The following is a 25,406-nucleotide window of genomic DNA, read 5'->3' as shown; positions in this document are numbered from 1 at the left end:
GCACTGTGACATCACTGTGTGTATTATCCCTGTACTGTGACATCACTGTGTGTATTATCTCTGCACTGTGACATCACTGTGTGTATTATCCCTGTACTGTGACATCACTGTGTATATTATCCCTGTACTGTGACATCACTGTGTGTATTATCCCTGTACTGTGACATCACTGTGTGTATTACCCCTGTACTGTGACATCACTGTGTGTATTATCCCTGTACTGTGACATCACTGTGTGTATTATTCCTGTACTGTGACATCACTGTGTGTATTATCCCTGTACTGTGACATCACTGTGTGTATTATCCCTGTACTGTGACAACAATGTGTGTATTACCCCTGTACTGTGACATCACTGTGTGTATTATCCCTGTACTGTGACATCACTGTGTGTATTATTCCTGTGCTGTGACATCACTGTGTGTATTATCCCTGTACTGTGACATCACTGTGTGTATTATTCCTGTGCTGTGACATCACTGTGTGTATTATCTCTGTACTGTGACATCACTGTGTGTATTATCCCTGTACTGTGACATCACTGTGTGTATTACCCCTGTACTGTGACATCACTGTGTGTATTATCCCTGTACTGTGACATCACTGTGTGTATTATCCCTGTACTTTGACATCACTGTGTGTATTATCCCTGTACTGTGACATCACTGTGTGTATTACCTCTGTACTGTGACATCACTGTGTGTATTACCCCTGTACTGTGACATCACTGTGTGTATTATCCCTGTACTGTGACATCACTGTGTGTATTATCCCTGTACTGTGACATCACTGTGTGTATTACGCCTGTACTGTGACATCACTGTGTGTTTTATCCCTGTACTGTGACATCACTGTGTGTATTATCCCTGTACTGTGACATCACTGTGTGTATTATCCCTGTACTGTGACATCACTGTGTGTATTATCCCTGTACTGTGACATCACTGTGTGTATTACCCCTGGACTGTGACATCACTGTGTGTATTACCCCTGTACTGTGACATCACTGTGTGCATTATCCCTGTACTGTGACATCACTGTGTATTATCCCTGTACTGTGACATCGCTGTGTGTATTATCCCTGTACTGTGACATCGCTGTGTGTATTATCCCTGTACTGTGACATCACTGTGTGTATTATCCCTGTACTGTGACATCACTGTGTGTATTATCCCTGTACTGTGACATCACTGTGTGTATTACCCCTGTACTGTGACATCACTGTGTGTATTATCCCTGTACTGTGACATCACTGTGTGTATTATTCCTGTACTGTGACATCACTGTGTGTATTATCCCTGTACTGTGACATCACTGTGTGTATTACCCCTGTACTGTGACATCACTGTGTGTATTATCCCTGTACTGTGACATCATTGTGTGTATTATCCCTGTACTGTGACATCACTGTGTGTATTATCCCTGTACTATGACATCACTGTGTGTATTATCCCTGTACTGTGACATCACTGTGTGTATTATTCCTGTACTGTGACATCACTGTGTGTATTATCCCTGTACTGTGATATCACTGTGTGTATTACCCCTGTACTGTGACATCACTGTGTGTATTATCCCTGTACTGTGACATCATTGTGTGTATTATCCCTGTACTGTGACATCACTGTGTGTATTATCCCTGTACTGTGACATCACTGTGTGTATTATTCCTGTGCTGTGACATCACTGTGTGTATTATCCCTGTACTGTGACATCACTGTGTGTATTATCCCTGTACTGTGACATCACTGTGTGTATTATCCCTGTGCTGTGACATCACTGTGTGTATTATCCCTGTACTGTGACATCACTGTGTGTATTATCCCTGTACTGTGACATCACTGTGTGTATTATCCCTGTACTGTGACATCACTGTGTGTATTATCCCTGTACTTTGACATCACTGTGTGTATTATCCCTGTACTGTGACATCACTGTGTGTATTACCTCTGTACTGTGACATCACTGTGTGTATTATCCCTGTACTGTGACATCACTGTGTGTATTACCCCTGTACTGTGACATCACTGTGTGTATTATCCCTGTACTGTGACATCACTGTGTGTATTATCCCTGTACTGTGACATTACTGTGTGTATTATCCCTGTACTGTGACATCACTGTGTGTATTATCCCTGTACTGTGACATCACTGTGTGTATTATCCCTGTACTGTGACATCACTGTGTGTATTATCCCTGTACTGTGACATCACTGTGTGTATTACCCCTGTACTGTGTCATCACTGTGTGTATTATCCCTGTACTGTGACATCACTGTGTGTATTATCCCTGTACTGTGACATCACTGTGTGTATTATCCCTGTACTGTGACATCACTGTGTGTATTATCCCTGTACTTTGACATCACTGTGTGTATTATCCCTGTACTGTGACATCACTGTGTGTATTACCTCTGTACTGTGACATCACTGTGTGTATTACCCCTGTACTGTGACATCACTGTGTATATTACCCCTGTACTGTGACATCACTGTGTGTATTATCCCTGTACTGTAACATCACTGTGTGTATTATCCCTGTACTGTGACATCACTGTGTGTATTATCCCTGTACTGTGACATCACTGTGTGTATTATCCCTGTACTGTGACAACAATGTGTGTATTACCCCTGTACTATGACATCACTGTGTGTATTATCCCTGTACTGTGACATCACTGTGTGTATTATTCCTGTGCTGTGACATCACTGTGTGTATTATCCCTGTACTGTGACATCACTGTGTGTATTATCCCTGTACTGTGACATCACTGTGTGTATTATCCCTGTACTGTGACAACAATGTGTGTATTACCCCTGTACTGTGACATCACTGTGTGTATTATCCCTGTACTGTGACATCACTGTGTGTATTATCCCTGTACTGTGACAACAATGTGTGTATTACCCCTGTACTGTGACATCACTGTGTGTACTATCCCTGTACTTTGACATCACTGTGTGTATTATCCCTGTACTGTGACATCACTGTGTGTATTACCTCTGTACTGTGACATCACTGTGTGTATTACCCCTGTACTGTGACATCACTGTGTGTATTACCTCTGTACTGTGACATCACTGTGTGTATTACCCCTGTACTGTGACATCACTGTGTGTATTATCCCTGTACTGTGACATAACTGTGTGTATTATCCCTGTACTGTGACATCACTGTGTGTATTACCCCTGTACTGTGACATCACTGTGTGTATTATCCCTGTACTGTGACATAACTGTGTGTATTATCCCTGTACTGTGACATCACTGTGTGTATTATCTCTGTACTGTGACATCACTGTGTGTATTATCCCTGTACTGTGACATCACTGGGTGTATTATCCCTGTACTGTGACATCACTGTGTGTATTATCCCTGTACTGTGACATCACTGTGTGTATTATCCCTGTACTGTGACATCACTGTGTGTATTATCCCTGTACTGTGATAACAATGTGTGTATTACCCCTGTACTGTGACATCACTGTGTGTATTATTGCTGTACTGTGACACCACTGTGTGTATTATCCCTGTACTTTGACATCACTGTGTGTATTATCCCTGTACTGTGACAACAATGTGTGTATTACCCCTGTACTGTGACATCACTGTGTGTATTACCTCTGTACTGTGACATCACTGTGTGTATTACCCCTGTACTGTGACATCACTGTGTGTATTACCTCTGTACTGTGACATCACTGTGTGTATTACCCCTGTACTGTGACATCACTGTGTGTGTTATCCCTGTACTGTGACATCACTGTGTGTATTATCCCTGTGCTGTGACATCACTGTGTGTATTATCCCTGTACTGTGACATCACTGTGTGTATTATCCCTGTACTGTGACATCACTGTGTGTATTATCCCTGTACTGTGACATCACTGTGTGTATTATCCCTGAACTGTGACATCACTGTGTGTATTATCCCAGGAACTGTGACATCACTGTGTGTATTATCCCTGTACTGTGACATCACTGTGTGTATTATCCCTGTACTGTGACATCACTGTGTGTATTTTCCCTGTACTGTGACATCACTGTGTGTATTATCCCTGTACTGTGACATCACTGTGTGTATTATCCCTGTACTGTGACATCACTGTGTGTATTACCCCTGTACTGTGACATCACTGTGTGTATTATCCCTGTACTGTGACATCACTGTGTGTATTATCCCTGTACTGTGACATCACTGTGTGTATTACCCCTGTACTGTGACATCACTGTGTGTATTATCCCTGTACTGTGACATCACTGTGTGTATTATCCCTGTACTGTGACATCACTGTGTGTATTATCCCTGTACTGTGACATCACTGTGTGTATTACCCCTGTACTGTGACATCACTGTGTGTATTATCCCTGTACTGTGACATCACTGTGTGTATTATTGCTGTACTGTGACATCACTGTGTGTATTATCCCTGTACTGTGACATCACTGTGTATTATCCCTGTACTGTGACATCACTGTGTGTATTATCCCTGTACTGTGACATCACTGTGTGCATTATCCCTGTACTGTGACATCACTGTGTGTATTATCCCTGTACTGTGACATCACTGTGTGTATTATCCCTGTACTGTGACATCACTGTGTATTATCCCTGTACTGTGACATCGCTGTGTGTATTATCCCTGTACTGTGACATCACTGTGTGCATTATCCCTGTACTGTGACATCACTGTGTGTATTATCCCTGTACTGTGACATCACTGTGTGTATTATCCCTGTACTGTGACATCACTGTGTGCATTATCCCTGTACTGTGACATCACTGTGTGTATTATCCCTGTACTGTGACATCACTGTGTGTATTATCCCTGTACTGTGACATCACTGTGTGTATTATCCCTGTGCTGTGACATCACTGTGTGTATTATCCCTCTACTGTGACATCACTGTGTATATTATCCCTGTACTGTGACATCACTGTGTGTATTATCCCTGTACTGTGACATCACTGTGTGTATTATCCCTGTACTGTGACATCACTGTGTGTATTATCCCTGTACTGTGATATCACTGTGTGTATTACCCCTGTACTGTGACATCACTGTGTGTATTATCCCTGTACTGTGACATCACTGTGTGTATTACCCCTGTACTGTGACATCACTGTGTGTATTTTCCCTGTACTGTGACATCACTGTGTGTATTATCCCTGTACTGTGACATCACTGTGTGTATTATCCCTGTACTGTGACATCACTGTGTGTATTATCCCTATACTGTGACATCACTGTGTGTATTACCCCTGTACTGTGACATCACTGTGTGTATTATCCCTGTACTGTGACATCACTGTGTGTATTATCCCTGTACTGTGACATCACTGTGTGTATTATCCCTGTACTGTGACATCACTGTGTGTATTATCCCTGTACTGTGACATCACTGTGTGTATTATCCCTGTACTGTGACATCACTGTGTGTATTATCCCTGTACTGTGACATCACTGTGTGTATTATCCCTGTACTGTGACATCACTGTGTGTATTACCCCTGCACTGTGACATCACTGTGTGTATTATCCCTGTACTGTGACATCACTGTGTGTATTATCCCTGTACTGTGACATCACTGTGTGTATTATCCCTGTACTGTGACATCACTGTGTGCATTACCCCTGTACTGTGACATCCCTGTGTGTATTATCCCTGTACTGTGACATCACTGTGTGTATTATCCCTGTACTGTGACATCACTGTGTGTATTATCCCTGTACTGTGACATCACTGTGTGTATTACCCCTGTACTGTGACATCACTGTGTGTATTATCCCTGTACTGTGACATCACTGTGTGTATTACCCCTGCACTGTGACATCACTGTGTGTATTATCCCTGTACTGCGACATCACTGTGTGTATTATCCCTGTACTGTGACATCACTGTGTGTATTATCCCTGTACTGTGACATCACTGTGTGTATTATTGCTGTACTGTGACATCACTGTGTGTATTATCCCTGTACTGTGACATCACTGTGTGTATTATCCCTGTACTGTGACATCACTGTGTGTATTATCCCTGTACTGTGACATCACTGTGTGTATTACCCCTGTACTGTGACATCACTGTGTGTATTATCCCTGTACTGTGACATCACTGTGTGTATTATCCCTGTACTGTGACATCACTGTGTGTATTATCCCTGTACTGTGACATCACTGTGTGTATTACCCCTGTACTGTGACATCACTGTGTGTATTATCCCTGTACTGTGACATCACTGTGTGTATTATTGCTGTACTGTGACATCACTGTGTGTATTATCCCTGTACTGTGACATCACTGTGTATTATCCCTGTACTGTGACATCACTGTGTGCATTATCCCTGTACTGTGACATCACTGTGTGTATTATCCCTGTACTGTGACATCACTGTGTATATTATCCCTGTACTGTGACATCACTGTGTGTATTATCCCTGTACTGTGACATCACTGTGTGTATTATCCCTGTACTGTGACATCACTGTGTGTATTATCCCTGTACTGTGACATCACTGTGTGTATTACCCCTGTACTGTGACATCACTGTGTGTATTATCCCTGTACTGTGACATCACTGTGTGTATTACCCCTGTACTGTGACATCACTGTGTGTATTTTCCCTGTACTGTGACATCACTGTGTGTATTATCCCTGTACTGTGACATCACTGTGTGTATTACCCCTGTACTGTGACATCACTGTGTGTATTATCCCTGTACTGTGACATCACTGTGTGTATTATTGCTGTACTGTGACATCACTGTGTGTATTATCCCTGTACTGTGACATCACTGTGTGTATTATCCCTGTACTGTGACATCACTGTGTGTATTACCCCTGTACTGTGACATCACTGTGTGTATTATCCCTGTACTGTGACATCACTGTGTGTATTACCCCTGTACTGTGACATCACTGTGTGTATTACCCCTGTACTGTGACATCACTGTGTGTATTATTCCTGTACTGTGACATCACTGTGTGTATTACCCCTGTACTGTGACATCACTGTGTGTATTATCCCTGTACTGTGACATCACTGTGTGTATTACCCCTGTACTGTGACATCACTGTGTGTATTATCCCTGTACTGTGACATCACTGTGTGTATTATCCTTGTACTGTAACATCACTGTGTGTATTATCCCTGTACTGTGACATCACTGTGTGTATTATCCCTGTACTGTGACATCACTGTGTGTATTATCCCTGTACTGTGACATCACTGTGTGTATTATCCCTGTACTGTAAAATCACTGTGTGTATTATCCCTGTACTGTGACATCACTGTGTGTATTATCCCTGTACTGTGACATCACTATGTGTATTATCCCTTTACTGTGACATCACTGTGTGTATTACCCCTGTACTGTGACATCACTGTGTGTATTATCCCTGTACTGTGACATCACTGTGTGTATTACCCCTGTACTGTGACATCACTGTGTGTATTACCCCTGTACTGTGACATCACTGTGTGTATTATCCCTGTGCTGTGACATCACTGTGTGTATTATCCCTGTACTGTGACATCACTGTGTGTATTATCCCTGTACTGTGACATCACTGTGTGTATTATCCCTGTACTGTGACATCACTGTGTGTATTATCCCTGTACTGTGACATCACTGTGTGTATTATCCCTGCACTGTGACATCACTGTGTGCATTATCGCTGTACTGTGACATCACTGTGTGTATTACCCCTGTACTGTGACATCACTGTGTGTATTACCCCTGTACTGTGACATCACTGTGTGTATTACCCCTGTACTGTGACATCACTGTGTGTATTACCCCTGTACTGTGACATCACTGTGTGTATTATCCCTGTACTGTGACATCACTGTGTGTATTACCCCTGTACTGTGACATCACTGTGTGTATTATCCCTGTACTGTGACATCACTGTGTGTATTATCCCTGTACTGTGACATCACTGTGTGTATTATCCCTGTACTGTGACATCAGTGTGTGTATTATTGCTGTACTGTGACATCACTGTGTGTATTATCCCTGTACTGTGACATCACTGTGTGTATTACCCCTGTACTGTGACATCACTGTGTGCATTACCCCTGTACTGTGACATCACTGTGTGTATTATCCCTGTACTGTGACATCACTGTGTGTATTATCCCTGTACTGTGACATCACTGTGTGTATTACCCCTGTACTGTGACATCACTGTGTGCATTACCCCTGTACTGTGACATCACTGTGTGTATTATCCCTGTACTGTGACATCACTGTGTGTATTATCCCTGTACTGTGACATCACTGTGTGTATTACCCCTGTACTGTGACATCACTGTGTGTATTATCCCTGTACTGTGACATCACTGTGTGTATTACCCCTGTACTGTGACATCACTGTGTGTATTATCCCTGTACTGTGACATCACTGTGTGTATTACCCCTGTACTGTGACATCACTGTGTGTATTATCCCTGTACTGTGACATCACTGTGTGTATTATCCCTGTACTGTGACATCACTGTGTGTATTATCCCTGTACTGTGACATCACTGTGTGTATTATTGCTGTACTGTGACATCACTGTGTGTATTATCCCTGTACTGTGACATCACTGTGTGTATTATCCCTGTACTGTGACATCACTGTGTGTATTACCCCTGTACTGTGACATCACTGTGTGTATTACCCCTGTACTGTGACATCACTGTGTGTATTATCCCTGTACTGTGACATCACTGTGTGTATTACCCCTGTACTGTGACATCACTGTGTGTATTACCCCTGTGCTGTGACATCACTGTGTGTATTACCCCTGTGCTGTGACATCACTGTGTGTATTACCCCTGTGCTGTGACATCACTGTGTGTATTATCCCTGTACTGTGACATCACTGTGTGTATTATCCCTGTACTGTGACATCACTGTGTGTATTATCCCTGTACTGTGACATCACTGTGTGTATTATCCCTGTGCTGTGACATCACTGTGTGTATTATCCCTGTACTGTGACATCACTGTGTGTATTATCCCTGTACTGTGACATCCCTGTGTGTATTATCCCTGTGCTGTGACATCACTGTGTGCATTATCCCTGTGCTGTGACATCACTGTGTGGATTATCCCTGTACTGTGACATCACTGTGTGTATTATCCCTGTGCTGTGACATCACTGTGTGCATTATCCCTGTGCTGTGACATCACTGTGTGTATTATCCCTGCACTGTGACATCACTGTGTGTATTATCCCTGTACTGTGACATCACTGTGTGTATTATCCCTGTACTGTGACATCACTGTGTGTATTATCCCTGTGCTGTGACATCACTGTGTGTATTATCCCTGTACTGTGACATCACTGTGTGCATTACCCCTGTACTGTGACATCACTGTGTGTATTATCCCTGTACTGTGACATCACTGTGTGTATTATCCCTGTACTGTGACATCACTGTGTGTATTATCCCTGTACTGTGACATCACTGTGTGCATTATCCCTGCACTGTGACATCACTGTGTGTATTATCCCTGTGCTGTGACATCACTGTGTGCATTATCCCTGTACTGTGACATCTCTGTGTGTATTATCCCTGTACTGTGACATCACTGTGTGCATTATCCCTGTACTGTGACATCACTGTGTGTATTATCCCTGTACTGTGACATCACTGTGTGTATTATCCCTGTACTGTGACATCACTGTGTGTATTATCCCTGTGCTGTGACATCACTGTGTGTATTATCCCTGTACTGTGACATCTCTGTGTGTATTATCCCTGTACTGTGACATCACTGTGTGTATTATCCCTGTACTGTGACATCACTGTGTGTATTATCCCTGTGCTGTGACATCACTGTGTGCATTATCCCTGTGCATTAGTCTCTCTATACATCCTTTTCTTACCAGCCATGCCGTTCCTTCACTGCGTAATACGAGTTCATGTTCCAGACTCTCCCCCAGATATTCGTCCTTTATGTACGACACATAAATGTTAATCTCGTATTCTTCTAAATCCTTATTGTAGATAGTTGTGACGTTGTGCGGACGGTCGGGAATCGCTGTAAGTATGAGAACAAAAGTCACAGAAAAGTCAAATGCGAAGACCATGACGAAGGCAAATACTCACCTATGCGCCGCACATTAAAAAAGTGACAAACGTGGGATTTCTTCCAGACCATGCAAACCTCGTACTCCCTCAGATACAGAAGAAACTCTGTTGGATTTTTAGTCCAAGGTTTTGAGAAATGCTCTGATTCTTTTCTATAAAACATAAGAGAGAATCAAGCTGGAAAAGTAACTCCCTCCTGTGCAGGAATCCTGCGCCTGTGCAGGAGACTCAGCATTACAGGCAATGGCGGCACAGCAAACCTCCTCCATCCTCCCTCGGTGTCTGAGATCTGACGTCTCAGTACAGCGGACACGATGATGTCACTACTGCACACCCGCTGTGCCGAGGTGTGCAGAGCTGCAGAACGCACGCTGCCGCAGAGACCGGAGCATCAAGAGCAAAAGAAAAGGGGAGGATTTTCATTTATTTATTTATTTATTTATTTATTTTTTAATCAGTGAGTACTCTGGTGGCGAATGGCCATAATGCTATATGGAGGACTATGGGGTGCATTATACTATATGGAGGAATATGGGGTGCATTATACTATATGGAGGACTATGGGGTGCATTATACTATATGAAGGACTATGGGGTGCATTATACTATATGAAGGACTATGGGGTGCATTATACTATATGGAGGACTATGGGGTGCATTATACTATATGGAGGACTATGGGGTGCATTATACTATATGAAGGACTATGGGGTGCATTATACTATATGAAGGACTATGGGGTGCATTATACTATATGAAGGACTATGGGGTGCATTATACTATATGGAGGACTATGGGGTGCATTATACTATATGGAGGACTATGGGGTGCATTATACTATATGGAGGACTATGGGGTGCATTATACTATATGGAGGACTATGGGGTGTATTCTACTATATGGAGGACTATGGGGTGCATTATACTATATGGAGGACTATGGGGTGCATTATACTATATGGAGGACTATGGGGGTGCATTATACTATATGGAGGACTATGGGGGTGCATTATACTATATGGAGGACTATGGGGTGCATTATACTATATGAAGGACTATGGGGTGCATTATACTATATGAAGGACTATGGGGTGCATTATACTATATGGAGGACTATGGGGTGCATTATACTATATGGAGGACTATGGGATGCATTATACTATATGGAGGACTATGGGGTGCATTATACTATATGGAGGACTATGGGGTGCATTATACTATATGGAGGACTATGGAGTTCATTATACTATATGGAGGACTATGGGGTGGATTATACTATATGGAGGACTATGGAGTGCATTATACTATATGGAGGACTATGGGGTGCATTATACTATATGGAGGACTATGGAGTGCATTATACTATATGGAGGACTATGGGGTGCATTATACTATATGGAGGACTATGGGTTGCATTATACTATATGGAGGACTATGGGGTGCATTATACTATATGGAGGACTATGGAGTTCATTATACTATATGGAGGACTATGGGGTGCATTATACTATATGGAGGACTATGGAGTGCATTATACTATATGGAGGACTATGGGGTGCATTATACTATATGGAGGACTATGGAGTGCATTATACTATATGGAGGACTATGGGGTGCATTATACTATATGGAGGACTATGGGTTGCATTATACTATATGGAGGACTATGGGGTGCATTATACTATATGGAGGACTATGGGGTGCATTATACTATATGGAGGACTATGGGGTGCATTATACTATATGGAGGACTATGAGGTGCATTATACTATATGGAGGACTATGGGATGCATTATACTATATGGAGGACTATGGGGTGCATTATACTATATGGAGGACTATGGGGTGCATTATACTATATGGAAGATTATAGGGATGCATTATAATATACTATATGGCGTATTATGAAGAGCAAATATATGGAGGACTATAGGGGATACATTATAATATATGGAGGAATATGGGGGTGCATTATACTATATGGGGGCTATGGTGTGAATTTCAAAACACAGAGGACTATGGGGTACAGTATACTATATGGAGAACTATGGGGATGCATTATAATATATTGAAGATTATTGGGGTGCATTATACTATAGGGAGGACTACGTGGTGCGTATTATACTAGATGGAGGACTACAGGGGTCCATTATAATATATGGAAGACTATTGGAGTGCATTATAATATATGGAGGACTATGGGGGTGCATTTTAATAAATGGAGGACTATTGGGTGCATTATACTATATGGAGCAGTATAGGGTGCATTTTATTATTTGGAAGACTATGAGGGTGCATTATACTATATGGAGGGATATGTGGAGGCCAGTATACTTTTTAGAGGCCGATATGGAGGCCATTATAGTATATGGAGGGCTATGAGGGAGCCTCTATACCTTATGGAGGGCTATTCGAGGTCCTTTATGCTGTATGCAAGCAATTATGCAGTGTGAAGGTTTGTGTGGGGTCTCTCATACTGTGCGGAGGACTACTGGGGGCATTATAGAGTGTGAAGACATTAGGGGGCCATTATACTGCATGGAGGGCTGTGTAGGGCTCGTAGTTGGGGACCTTACTGTGTTGGGGTCACCATTCTTTGCTGTTGTAGTTGAGTGGGATACAGTAGGGTTGTAATAGCAAGCCCAAGATGAAACACACAGAGGAGGCTGACACAGTGGTGACTCAACTGTATATGAACAGTGGTTGGGAAAATGCACACGGTAAATATTTCAGTTTTTTTGGTTGCACTGGCAATTAACAACTCAGCAGCCTCCCTACGAGCTCGTGGCCCACATTAATTCCTACGGGGGAAAGTATGGATAAGTCAGGGCCTCCGTCCGTAGTCCTCAGACTGTAACCTCCGTCTCTATGGGCTACAGTCACTATCCCACAAATTAAACCAACTAAACCAAGACCTCGTCAGGGGCGGCGGGGCACCGGGGCACCGGACACCGTCTTAGGGCCTCCACTCCCAGGATCGGCCATCAGGAGGGGCACTGCTGGCACCGTGGGCGCACGCCGGGGTCTTCTGGCTGCAGCTCTCTGGCGTCAGCCATGTTGGTTATTTCACATCTTTCTCTGAATGATAATAATCGATGTCACTTACTGAATCTCAAATCTAATATTCGTCATATTTCCAGGAGGCGGCGGCGCAACATTGCAGCAAAGCAAGACATTGTTCATACGAATCTTGGAAAAACAGTCAAAGTCCGGACGTAGAACATTCCCAGGCTCCTCATCATCTGTAACAAATAACACAATATTAGTGATCAAACCGAATTTATTTATGTAGAAATATAGATAAACCTGATATTATCCTCCAGAGCTGCACTCGCTATTCTGCTGGAGCAATATATAGCTCTGGAGTGTAATACAGGAGGTAACTCAGGATCAGTAATGTAATGTATGTACACAGTGACTGCACCAGCAGAATAGTGAGTGCAGCTCTGGAGTATAATACAGGAGGTAACTCAGGATCAGTAATGTAATGTATGTACACAGTGACTGCACCAGCAGAATAGTGAGTGCAGCTCTGGAGTATAAAACAGGAGGTAACTCAGGATCAGTAACGTAATGTGTGTACACAGTGACTGCACCAGCAAAATAGTGAGTGCAGCTCTGGAGTATAATACAGGAGGTAACTCAGGATCAGTAATGTAATGTATGTACACAGTGACTGCACCAGCAGAATAGTGAGTGCAGCTCTGGAGTATAATACAGGAGGTAACTCAGGATCAGTAACGTAATGTGTGTACACAGTGACTGCACCAGCAGAATAGTGAGTGCAGCTCTGGAGCATAATACAGGAGGTAACTCAGGATCAGTAATGTAATGTATGTACACAGTGACTGCACCAGCAGTATAGTGAGTGCAGCTCTGGAGTATAATACAGGAGGTAACTCAGGATCAGTAACGTAATGTGTGTACACAGTGACTGCACCAGCAGAATAGTGAGTGCAGCTCTGGAGTATAATACAGGATGTAACTCAGGATCAGTAATGTAATGTATGTAGACAGTGACTGCACCAGCAGAATAGTGAGTGCAGCTCTGGAGTATAATACAGGAGGTAACTCAGGATCAGTACAGGATCAGTAATATAATGTATGCACACAGTGATTGCATCAGCAGAATAGTGAGTGCAGCTCTGGAGTATAATACAGGATGTAACTCAGGATCAGTAATGTAATGTATGTACACAGTGACTGCACCAGCAGTATAGTGAATGCAGCTCTGGAGCATAATACAGGAGGTAACTCAGGATCAGTAATGTAATGTATGTACACAGTGACTGCACCAGCAGAATAGTGAGTGCAGCTCTGGAGTATAATACAGGAGGTAACTCAGGATCAGTAATGTAATGTATGTACACAGTGACTGCACCAGCAGTATAGTGAGTGCAGCTCTGGAGCATAATACAGGAGGTAACTCAGGATCAGTAATGTAATGTATGTACACAGTGACTGCACCAGCAGAATAGTGAGTGCAGCTCTGGAGTATGATACAGGAGGTAACTCAGGATTAGTAGTTTATAGTCACTTTGTGCTCTCTCTGTGGTTTTATCAGGTTTCCCACGTGATAATTTTGGTTAACATGGGTAAATCTGACATCAAACAAAGACTCAGTCCAGCCCCCCGAGTAATCCACCGCACCACTCATACCGGGGCACGCTGGGTTTTGGGGGGGCTGTTGATGCAGGGGCTTACAGGAGGGTGGTGTTGTCTGGGCTGGGGGTCATGCTGGGGGTTGTAGTGTTTCCTGTGCAGGGTGTATTGGCCTTTGTGGTCCTGTCCGGTGTCGGGTCATGCTGGGGGTTGTAGTGTTTTGTGTGCAGGGTGTATTGACCCTTGTGGTCCTGTCCGGTGTCGGGTCATGCTGGGGGTTGTAGTGTTTTGTGTGCAGGGTGTATTGGCCCTTGTGGTCCTGTCCGGTGTCGGGTCATGCTGGGGGTTGTAGTGTTTCCTGTGCAGGGTGTATTGGCCCTTGTGGTCCTGTCCGGTGTCGGGTCATGCTGGGGGTTGTAGTGTTTCCTGTGCAGGGTGTATTGGCCCTTGTGGTCCTGTCCGGTGTCGGGTCATGCTGGGGGTTGTAGTGTTTTGTGTGCAGGGTGTATTGGCCCTTGTGGTCCTGTCCGGTGTCGGGTCATGCTGGGGGTTGTAGTGTTTCCTGTGCAGTGTGTATTGGCCCTTGTGGTCCTGTCCGGTGTCGGGTCATGCTGGGGGTTGTAGTGTTTTGTGTGCAGGGTGTATTGGCCCTTGTGGTCCTGTCCGGTGTCGGGTCATGCTGGGGGTTGTAGTGTTTCCTGTGCAGGGTGTATTGGCCCTTGTGGTCCTGTCCGGTGTCGGGTCATGCTGGGGGTTGTAGTGTTTTGTGTGCAGGGTGTATTGGCCCTTGTGGTCCTGTCCGGTTGTCGGGTCATGCTGGGGGTTGTAGTGTTTCCTGTGCAGTGTGTATTGGCCCTTGTGGTCCTGTCCGGTGGTCGGGTCATGCTGGGGGTTGTAGTGTTTTGTGTGCAGGGTGTATTGGCCCTTGTGGTCCTGTCCGGTGGTCGGGTCATGCTGGGGGTTGTAGTGTTTTGTGTGCAGGGTGTATTGGCCCTTGTGGTCCTGTCCGGTGTCGGGTCATGCTGGGGGTTGTAGTGTTTCCTGTGCAGGGTGTATTGGCCCTTGTGGTCCTGTCCGGTGTCGGGTCATGCTGGGGGTTGTAGTGTTTCCTGTGCAGGGTGTATTGGCCCTTGTGGTCCTGTCCGGTGTCGGGTCATGCTGGGGGTTGTAGTGTTTTGTGTGCAGGGTGTATTGGCCCTTGTGGTCCTGTCCGGTGTCGGGTCATGCTGGGGGTTGTAGTGTTTTGTGTACAGGGTGTATTGGCCCTTGTGGTCCTGTCCTGTGTCGGGTCATGCTGGGGGTTGTAGTGTTTCCTGTGCAGGGTGTATTGACCCTTGTGGTTCTGTCCGGTGTCGGGTCATGCTGGGGGTTGTAGTGTTTTGTGTGCAGGGTGTATTGGCCCTTGTGGTCCTGTCCGGTGTCGGGTCATGCTGGGGGTTGTAGTGTTTTGTGTGCAGGGTGTATTGGCCCTTGTGGTCCTGTCCGGTTGTCGGGTCATGCTGGGGGTTGTAGTGTTTCCTGTGCAGTGTGTATTGGCCCTTGTGGTCCTGTCCGGTGGTCGGGTCATGCTGGGGGTTGTAGTGTTTTGTGTGCAGGGTGTATTGGCCCTTGTGGTCCTGTCCGGTGTCGGGTCATGCTGGGGGTTGTAGTGTTTTGTGTGCAGGGTGTATTGGCCCTTGTGGTCCTGTCCGGTGGTCGGGTCATGCTGGGGGTTGTAGTGTTTCCTGTGCAGGGTGTATTGGCCCTTGTGGTCCTGTCCGGTGTCGGGTCATGCTGGGGGTTGTAGTGTTTCCTGTGCAGTGTGTATTGGCCCTTGTGGTCCTGTCCGGTGGTCGGGTCATGCTGGGGGTTGTAGTGTTTCCTGTGCAGGGTGTATTGGCCCTTGTGGTCCTGTCCGGTGTCGGGTCATGCTGGGGGTTGTAGTGTTTCCTGTGCAGGGTGTATTGGCCCTTGTGGTCCTGTCCGGTGTCGGGTCATGCTGGGGGTTGTAGTGTTTCCTGTGCAGGGTGTATTGGCCCTTGTGGTCCTGTCCGGTGTCGGGTCATGCTGGGGGTTGTAGTGTTTCCTGTGCAGGGTGTATTGGCCCTTGTGGTCCTGTCCGGTGTCGGGTCATGCTGGGGGTTGTGGTGTTTCCTGTGCAGGGTGTATTGGCCCTTGTGGTCCTGTCCGGTGTCGGGTCATGCTGGGGGTTGTAGTGTTTCCTGTGCAGGGTGTATTGGCCCTTGTGGTCCTGTCCGGTGTCGGGTCATGCTGGGGGTTGTAGTGTTTCCTGTGCAGTGTGTATTGGCCCTTGTGGTCCTGTCCGGTGTCGGGTCATGCTGGGGGTTGTAGTGTTTTGTGTGCAGGGTGTATTGGCCCTTGTGGTCCTGTCCGGTGTCGTGTCATGCTGGGGGTTGTAGTGTTTCCTGTGCAGGGTGTATTGGCCCTTGTGGTCCTGTCCGGTGTCGGGTCATGCTGGGGGTTGTAGTGTTTTGTGTGCAGGGTGTATTGGCCCTTGTGGTCCTGTCCGGTGTCGGGTCATGCTGGGGGTTGTAGTGTTTCCTGTGCAGGGTGTATTGGCCCTTGTGGTCCTGTCCGGTGTCGGGTCATGCTGGGGGTTGTAGTGTTTCCTGTGCAGGGTGTATTGGCCCTTGTGGTCCTGTCCGGTGTCGGGTCATGCTGGGGGTTGTAGTGTTTTGTGTGCAGGGTGTATTGGCCCTTGTGGTCCTGTCCGGTGTCGGGTCATGCTGGGGGTTGTAGTGTTTCTTGTGCAGGGTGTATTGGCCCTTGTGGTCCTGTCCGGTGTCGGGTCATGCTGGGGGTTGTAGTGTTTCCTGTGCAGGGTGTATTGGCCCTTGTGGTCCTGTCCGGTGTCGGGTCATGCTGGGGGTTGTAGTGTTTCCTGTGCAGTGTGTATTGGCCCTTGTGGTCCTGTCCGGTGTCGGGTCATGCTGGGGGTTGTAGTGTTTTGTGTGCAGGGTGTATTGGCCCTTGTGGTCCTGTCCGGTGTCGGGTCATGCTGGGGGTTGTAGTGTTTTGTGTGCAGGGTGTATTGGCCCTTGTGGTCCTGTCCGGTGTCGGGTCATGCTGGGGGTTGTAGTGTTTCCTGTGCAGGGTGTATTGGCCCTTGTGGTCCTGTCCGGTGTCGGGTCATGCTGGGGGTTGTAGTGTTTCCTGTGCAGGGTGTATTGGCCCTTGTGGTCCTGTCTGGTGTCGGGTCATGCTGGGGGTTGTAGTGTTTTGTGTGCAGGGTGTATTGGCCCTTGTGGTCCTGTCCGGTGTCGGGTCATGCTGGGGGTTGTAGTGTTTTGTGTGCAGGGTGTATTGGCCCTTGTGGTCCTGTCCGGTGTCGGGTCATGCTGGGGGTTGTAGTGTTTCCTGTGCAGGGTGTATTGGCCCTTGTGGTCCTGTCCGGTGTCGGGTCATGCTGGGGGTTGTAGTGTTTCCTGTGCAGTGTGTATTGGCCCTTGTGGTCCTGTCCGGTGTCGGGTCATGCTGGGGGTTGTAGTGTTTTGTGTGCAGGGTGTATTGGCCCTTGTGGTCCTGTCCGGTGTCGGGTCATGCTGGGGGTTGTAGTGTTTTGTGTGCAGGGTGTATTGGCCCTTGTGGTCCTGTCCGGTGTCGGGTCATGCTGGGGGTTGTAGTGTTTCCTGTGCAGGGTGTATTGGCCCTTGTGGTCCTGTCCGGTGTCGGGTCATGCTGGGGGTTGTAGTGTTTTGTGTGCAGGGTGTATTGGTCCTTGTGGTCCTGTCCGGTGTCGGGTCATGCTGGGGGTTGTAGTGTTTCTTGTGCAGGGTGTATTGGCCCTTGTGGTCCTGTCCGGTGTCGGGTCATGCTGGGGGTTGTAGTGTTTCCTGTGCAGGGTGTATTGGCCCTTGTGGTCCTGTCCGGTGTCGGGTCATGCTGGGGGTTGTAGTGTTTCCTGTGCAGTGTGTATTGGCCCTTGTGGTCCTGTCCGGTGTCGGGTCATGCTGGGGGTTGTAGTGTTTTGTGTGCAGGGTGTATTGGCCCTTGTGGTCCTGTCCGGTGTCGGGTCATGCTGGGGGTTGTAGTGTTTTGTGTGCAGGGTGTATTGGCCCTTGTGGTCCTGTCCGGTGTCGGGTCATGCTGGGGGTTGTAGTGTTTCCTGTGCAGGGTGTATTGGCCCTTGTGGTCCTGTCCGGTGTCGGGTCATGCTGGGGGTTGTAGTGTTTCCTGTGCAGGGTGTATTGGCACTTGTGGTCCTGTCCGGTGTCGGGTCATGCTGGGGGTGGGGTTGTAGTGTTTCCTGTGCAGGGTGTATTGGCCCTTGTGGTCCTGTCCGGTGGTCGGGTCATGCTGGGGGTTGTAGTGTTTCCTGTGCAGGGTGTATTGGCCCTTGTGGTCCTGTCCGGTGGTCGGGTTATGCTGGGGGTTGTAGTGTTTCCTGTGCAGGGTGTATTGGCCCTTGTGGTCCTGTCCGGTGGTCGGGTCATGCTGGGGGTTGTAGTGTTTCCTGTGCAGGGTGTATTGGCCCTTGTGGTCCTGTCCGGTGTCGGGTCATGCTGGGGGTTGTAGTGTTTCCTGTGCAGGGTGTATTGGCCCTTGTGGTCCTGTCCGGTGTCGGGTCATGCTGGGGGTTGTAGTGTTTCCTGTGCAGGGTGTATTGGCCCTTGTGGTCCTGTCCGGTGTCGGGTCATGCTGGGGGTTGTAGTGTTTCATGTGCAGGGTGTATTGGCCCTTGTGGTCCTGTCCGGTGTCGGGTCATGCTGGGGGTTGTAGTGTTTCCTGTGCAGGGTGTATTGGCCCTTGTGGTCCTGTCCGGTGTCGGGTCATGCTGGGGGTTGTAGTGTTTCCTGTGCAGGGTGTATTGGCCCTTGTGGTCCTGTCCGGTGTCGGGTCATGCTGGGGGTTGTAGTGTTTCCTGTGCAGGGTGTATTGGCCCTTGTGGTCCTGTCCGGTGTCGGGTCATGCTGGGGGTTGTAGTGTTTCCTGTGCAGGGTGTATTGGCCCTTGTGGTCCTGTCCGGTGTCGGGTCATGCTGGGGGTTGTAGTGTTTCCTGTGCAGGGTGTATTGGCCCTTGTGGTCCTGTCCGGTGTCGGGTCATGCTGGGGGTTGTAGTGTTTCCTGTGCAGGGTGTATTGGCCCTTGTGGTCCTGTCCGGTGTCGGGTCATGCTGGGGGTTGTAGTGTTTTGTGTGCAGGGTGTATTGGCCCTTGTGGTCCTGTCCGGTGTCGGGTCATGCTGGGGGTTGTAGTGTTTCCTGTGCAGGGTGTATTGGCCCTTGTGGTCCTGTCCGGTGTCGGGTCATGCTGGGGGTTGTAGTGTTTCCTGTGCAGGGTGTATTGGCCCTTGTGGTCCTGTCCGGTGTCGGGTCATGCTGGGGGTTGTGGTGTTTCCTGTGCAGGGTGTATTGGCCCTTGTGGTCCTGTCCGGTGTCGGGTCATGCTGGGGGTTGTGGTGTTTCCTGTGCAGGGTGTATTGGCCCTTGTGGTCCTGTCCGGTGTCGGGTCATGCTGGGGGTTGTGGTGTTTCCTGTGCAGGGTGTATTGGCCCTTGTGGTCCTGTCCGGTGTCGGGTCATGCTGGGGGTTGTAGTGTTTCCTGTGCAGGGTGTATTGGCCCTTGTGGTCCTGTCCGGTGTCGGGTCATGCTGGGGGTTGTAGTGTTTCCTGTGCAGGGTGTATTGGCCCTTGTGGTCCTGTCCGGTGTCGGGTCATGCTGGGGGTTGTAGTGTTTCCTGTGCAGGGTGTATTGGCCCTTGTGGTCCTGTCCGGTGTCGGGTCATGCTGGGGGTTGTAGTGTTTCCTGTGCAGGGTGTATTGGCACTTGTGGTCCTGTCTGGTGTCGGGTCATGCTGGGGGTTGTAGTGTTTCCTGTGCAGGGTGTATTGGCCCTTGTGGTCCTGTCCGGTGTCGGGTCATGCTGGGGGTTGTAGTGTTTCTTGTGCAGGGTGTATTGGCCCTTGTGGTCCTGTCCGGTGTCGGGTCATGCTGGGGGTTGTAGTGTTTCTTGTGCAGGGTGTATTGGCCCTTGTGGTCCTGTCCGGTGTCGGGTCATGCTGGGGGTTGTAGTGTTTCCTGTGCAGGGTGTATTGGCCCTTGTGGTCCTGTCCGGTGTCGGGTCATGCTGGGGGTTGTAGTGTTTCCTGTGCAGGGTGTATTGGCCCTTGTGGTCCTGTCCGGTGTCGGGTCATGCTGGGGGTTGTAGTTTTCTCTGTTTACACTTGTATTTTTGATGTAACCAGAGGAACGATGTGATTCTTCCGCCTCCGTGATATCTACGTGTCTAGCCTCTGCAGCGATGTGACCGGACGGCGCCGGCGGCCAGGACAGAGGGTTTCGTGCAAACCTCCACCACTGAGTCACTGCGGAGCGTACACAATCTCTATGGTGTTTGTAAATCCCTCACTGCATTAGTGGAAAGTACCAAACCTTTCTAATATTCATGGGGTGATGTTTCTCCTTGTGACATGTCAGTGTAAGGAGGCTTATATGCCATGCAATCCTCCTCTGGGAAATTGAATATGCAAATTGCCTCTTATGGGGAAATTTGCATATTGAATATTCATGGTAATTATAACTTGGAGAGGTGATTGACAGCTCTCTGCCATAGGTGCAGATAGGGAGAGACCTGTAAGACATGGGCAACAGGAAAAGCCAATTAGACTAGTGGGGGCTCTTCCTATAGTCGCCGGCCCCTTCTTATTCTTTCTTTATATCTCAGTAGCTTTATACTGCAGCATCTTAGAGTAAAACATATTTGGTTGCAATTATGCAGCTGCGCTCTCGAACCACGGGCAGCAGGAATCTAGGACAGGTCCCTTTAAGAAGTGCAATATATGTGCTGCACCCTCAGGCCCCCTGTGCTCGGGTACATTTCCACTATTATTTCTGATGTATTGTGGATATATATGGAGGAAGGTTGGCTTAAATCTCTCCCTTAAAGTCCTGGGCACCTTTACGAAAAAAGTCAGTGCGGAGTAAAAATTGCCAGAAATACTGATGAATTCCACCTTTTATGTTTCAAATCCTTGTCATTATCGTATATGCATTCTGTCAGTGAATGAGAGTACTCCTATTTCCATTCAGAGGCAGTAACCTGGTAAATGGCTGGTCCTGCTCCCAGCTGATACATTGTATCCAGTGTAGACAATGCTTTGTGAGCGAAACACCCCATACTCCAGACTGATACATTGTATCCAGTGCAGACAACGCTCTGTGAGCTAAACACCCCATACTCCAGACTGATACATTGTATCCAGTGCAGACAACGCTCTGTGAGCTAAACACCCCGGACTCCAGACTGATACATTGTATCCAGTGCAGACAATGCTCTGTGAGCTAAACACCCCACACTCCAGACTGATACATTGTATCCAGTGCAGACAATGCTCTGTGAGCTAAACACCCCGGACTCCAGACTGATACATTGTATCCAGTGCAGACAATGCTCTGTGAGCTAAACATCCCATACTCCAGACTGATACATTGTATCCAGTGCAGACAACGCTCTGTGAGCTAAACACCCCATACTCCAGACTGATACATTGTATCCAGTGTAGACAATGCTCTGTGAGCTAAACATTACAGACTTCAGACTGACACATTGTATCCAGTGCAGACAACGCTCTGTGAGCTAAATATTACAGACTTCAGACTGACACATTGTATCCAGTGCAGACAACGCTCTGTGAGCTAAACATCCCATACTCCAGACTGATACATTGTATCCAGTGTAGACAATGCTCTGTGAGCTAAACATTACAGACTTCAGACTGACACATTGTATCCAGTGCAGACAACGCTCTGTGAGCTAAACATCTCAGACTCCAGACTGATATATTGTATCCAGTGCAGACAATGCTCTGAGAGCTAAACATCTCAGACTCCAGACTGATATATTGTATCCAGTGCAGACAATGCTCTGAAAGCTAAACATCTCAGACTCCAGACTGATATATTGTATCCAGTGCAGACAATGCTCTGTGAGTGAAACACCCCAGACTCCAGACTGATACATTGTAACTAACCAGCAGAGAGCTTTGTGCCAAGATTGATGATTTATCTAGTGTAGGCAATGCTCTGTGAGCTAAATATCTCAGACTGCAGACATGCATTGTAACAAACCAGCAGAGAGATATTTGCCAATGCTGCTGATTTATCCAGTGAAAATAACGCTCTGTGAGCTAAACATCCTGGACTTCAGAATGATACATTGTAGCAAACCAATAGAGGGATTTGTGTTGATCCTGCTGATTTATCTAGTTAAGGCAACTCTCTGTGAGCTAAATCTCCCAAACGCCACACTGATACATTGTATACAGTGCAAACAACGCACTATGAGCTAAAGATCCCGAGCTCCAGACTGATACATTGTAACAAAACAAGCAGAGAGATTTGTGCAGATACTGCTTAAGTATCAGTGAAGACAATGCTCTGTGAGCTAAATATCCCAAACTCCAGGCTGATGCATACTGAGAAACCAGCAGAGAGATTTTTGCCAATGCTGCTAATTTATCCAGTGCAGGCAATGCGCTGTGAGCTAAATATCCCTGACTCCAAACGTATATATTGTAACAAACCAGTGGAGAGATCTTTTCAGCTGACGTGTTTAGCTCACAGAGCATTGTCTACACTGGATACAATGTATCAGTCTGGAGTCCAGGATGTTTAGCTCACAGAGCGTTGTCTGCACTGGATACAATGTATCAGTCTGGAGTCCAGGATGTTTAGCTCACAGAGCATTGTCTGCACTGGATACAATGTATCAGTCTGGAGTCCAGGATGTTTAGCTCACAGAGCGTTGTCTGCACTGGATACAATGTATCAGTCTGGACTCCAGGATGTTAAGTTCACAGAACGTTGTTTACACTGAATAAAACATTAGCAGCTGCACAGATCTCTCTGCTGGTTTGTTACAATGTATCAGTCTGGAGTCAAGGACATTCAGCTCACAGAGCATTGACTACACTCAATGAACCATTAGCAGCTGAAAAGGTGTCTCTGCCTGTTTGTTATAATGTATCAGCCTGGAGTCTGGGATATTTAGCTCACAGAGTGTTGTCTACACTGAATAAACCATTTACAGCTATACAGATCTCTTTGCTGGTTTGTTACAATGTATCAGTCTGGAGTCCAGGATGTTTATGTCACAGAGCGTTGTCTGCACTGGATACAATGTATCAGTCTGGAGTCCGGGGTGTTTAGCTCACAGAGCATTGTCTGCACTGGATACAATGTATCAGTCTGGAGTCCGGGGTGTTTAGCTCACAGAGCGTTGTCTGCACTGGATACAATGTATCAGTCTGGAGTCCGGGGTGTTTAGCTCACAGAGCGTTGTCTGCACTGGATACAATGTACCAGTCTGGAGTCCGGGATGTTTAGCTCACAGAGCATTGTCTGCACTGGATACAATGTATCAGTCTGGAGTCCGGGGTGTTTAGCTCACAGAGCGTTGTCTGCACTGGATACAATGTATCAGTCTGGAGTCCGGGGTGTTTAGCTCACAGAGCATTGTCTGCACTGGATACAATGTATCAGTCTGGAGTCCGGGGTGTTTAGCTCACAGAGCGTTGTCTGCACTGGATACAATGTAGCAGTCTGGAGTCTGGGGTGTTTAGCTCACAGAGCGTTGTCTGCACTGGATACAATGTATCAGTCTGGAGTCCGGGATGTTTAGCTCACAGAGCATTGTCTGCACTGGATACAATGTATCAGTCTGGAGTCTGGGGTGTTTAGCTCACAGAGCATTGTCTGCACTGGATACAATGTATCATCTTAGAGCAGGACCATCTATGTTCAGGATTACTTCCACTGAATAGAAACAAGCGTATTCAGCATTCAGTGACAGCAACTAGTGATTTTGAAATAGTGAGAAAACAAAACATAAGGTCTATTAGGAAGTAGCAGAGCTGTTATTTATTCACTGATTACACATTTATAGAACTTTGGAAATTCCCCTGTGAACCCTTCTCCCTCTCCCCCCAAAAAAGTAACATAGTAATTACACATTGGAGCCTCTGCCTTTGCTGCAGCAGTAAGTAAAGCTTCACAATGTATCCATTGCTGCTACAATATAGGAAATGCGGAATATTTACCGTCCGAGAAGTCTCCGCTTTGCTGCAGAGAGGAGCGGAGCAGGAGCAGGAGCAGCGCGAGAGCCGGGGCGTGCATGGCCGTGTGCATGAGCGCGAGCGTCTGTTACCGTCTCTGACCCCAGCACAGCGCTGCGCACCGTAAGCACTTCTGATGTAACCACAGCCAGGAAGAACGTGTACGAGCACCAATGGGGGCGGCGAGGGAGGAAATCACCCACAACTCTGAGAAGAGATATAGATGCGACCAACACACGGGAGATTTTTTTTCTGAGTTTTTGGATCAGGTCCTCAGGTTGTGAGGTGCGTTATGTAATGTATAAGTGCGGAAGGTGGAAGTTATTTTTTATTTAATTGATCATCAGATTTTGCATAAATCGAAAGTACGAGCAAATACAAGAAACTTTGTAATATGTCTTATCAGAGAAATCTGTTTCTGTCTCCACTTATGAGCCACTTTTTCTCCCCTGTAGCCTCCTGAACTCATCATTCATTGGCCAAAACAATACAAAGCGGCAGCTCACTGAGGAATCAGATTACAGATGCCTATTGAAGTTGATTGAAAGGAAAGGACTGATTATGCTGCTGCTTTCTAGTAATTGTTTTATCTCACCCCAGAGCTGGACTCCCAGCTACACTGCTCAGTACAGTTGTATAATGTCCTCCATGCTGCTTTCTAGTAAT

At 46.8% G+C, this 25,406-nt stretch overlaps 1 protein-coding gene across 1 annotated transcript in view; it reads right to left on the bottom strand.

Moving 5' to 3' along the window:
• IL7R (interleukin 7 receptor) overlaps positions 1-24,823 on the bottom strand; it is a 60,121-nt gene extending 35,298 nt beyond the window's left edge. Inside the window, exons 1-4 of the mRNA XM_075343625.1 lie at positions 24,726-24,823; positions 13,194-13,329; positions 10,108-10,241; positions 9,885-10,039 (exon numbers count right to left, since the gene is read on the bottom strand). Coding sequence (XP_075199740.1) covers positions 9,885-10,039; positions 10,108-10,241; positions 13,194-13,329; positions 24,726-24,813 — 513 coding nt within the window. The 5' untranslated portion in view covers positions 24,814-24,823. The remainder of the gene's footprint in view (positions 1-9,884; positions 10,040-10,107; positions 10,242-13,193; positions 13,330-24,725) is intronic.
• Positions 24,824-25,406: the final 583 nt, after the last annotated feature.

This window comes from Anomaloglossus baeobatrachus, chromosome 1, assembly GCF_048569485.1.
Source record: "Anomaloglossus baeobatrachus isolate aAnoBae1 chromosome 1, aAnoBae1.hap1, whole genome shotgun sequence".
Taxonomy (NCBI): Eukaryota; Metazoa; Chordata; class Amphibia; order Anura; family Aromobatidae; genus Anomaloglossus; species Anomaloglossus baeobatrachus.
Note: the sequence above shows the minus strand (reverse complement) of the source record. Positions and strands in the feature narration are given on the sequence as shown.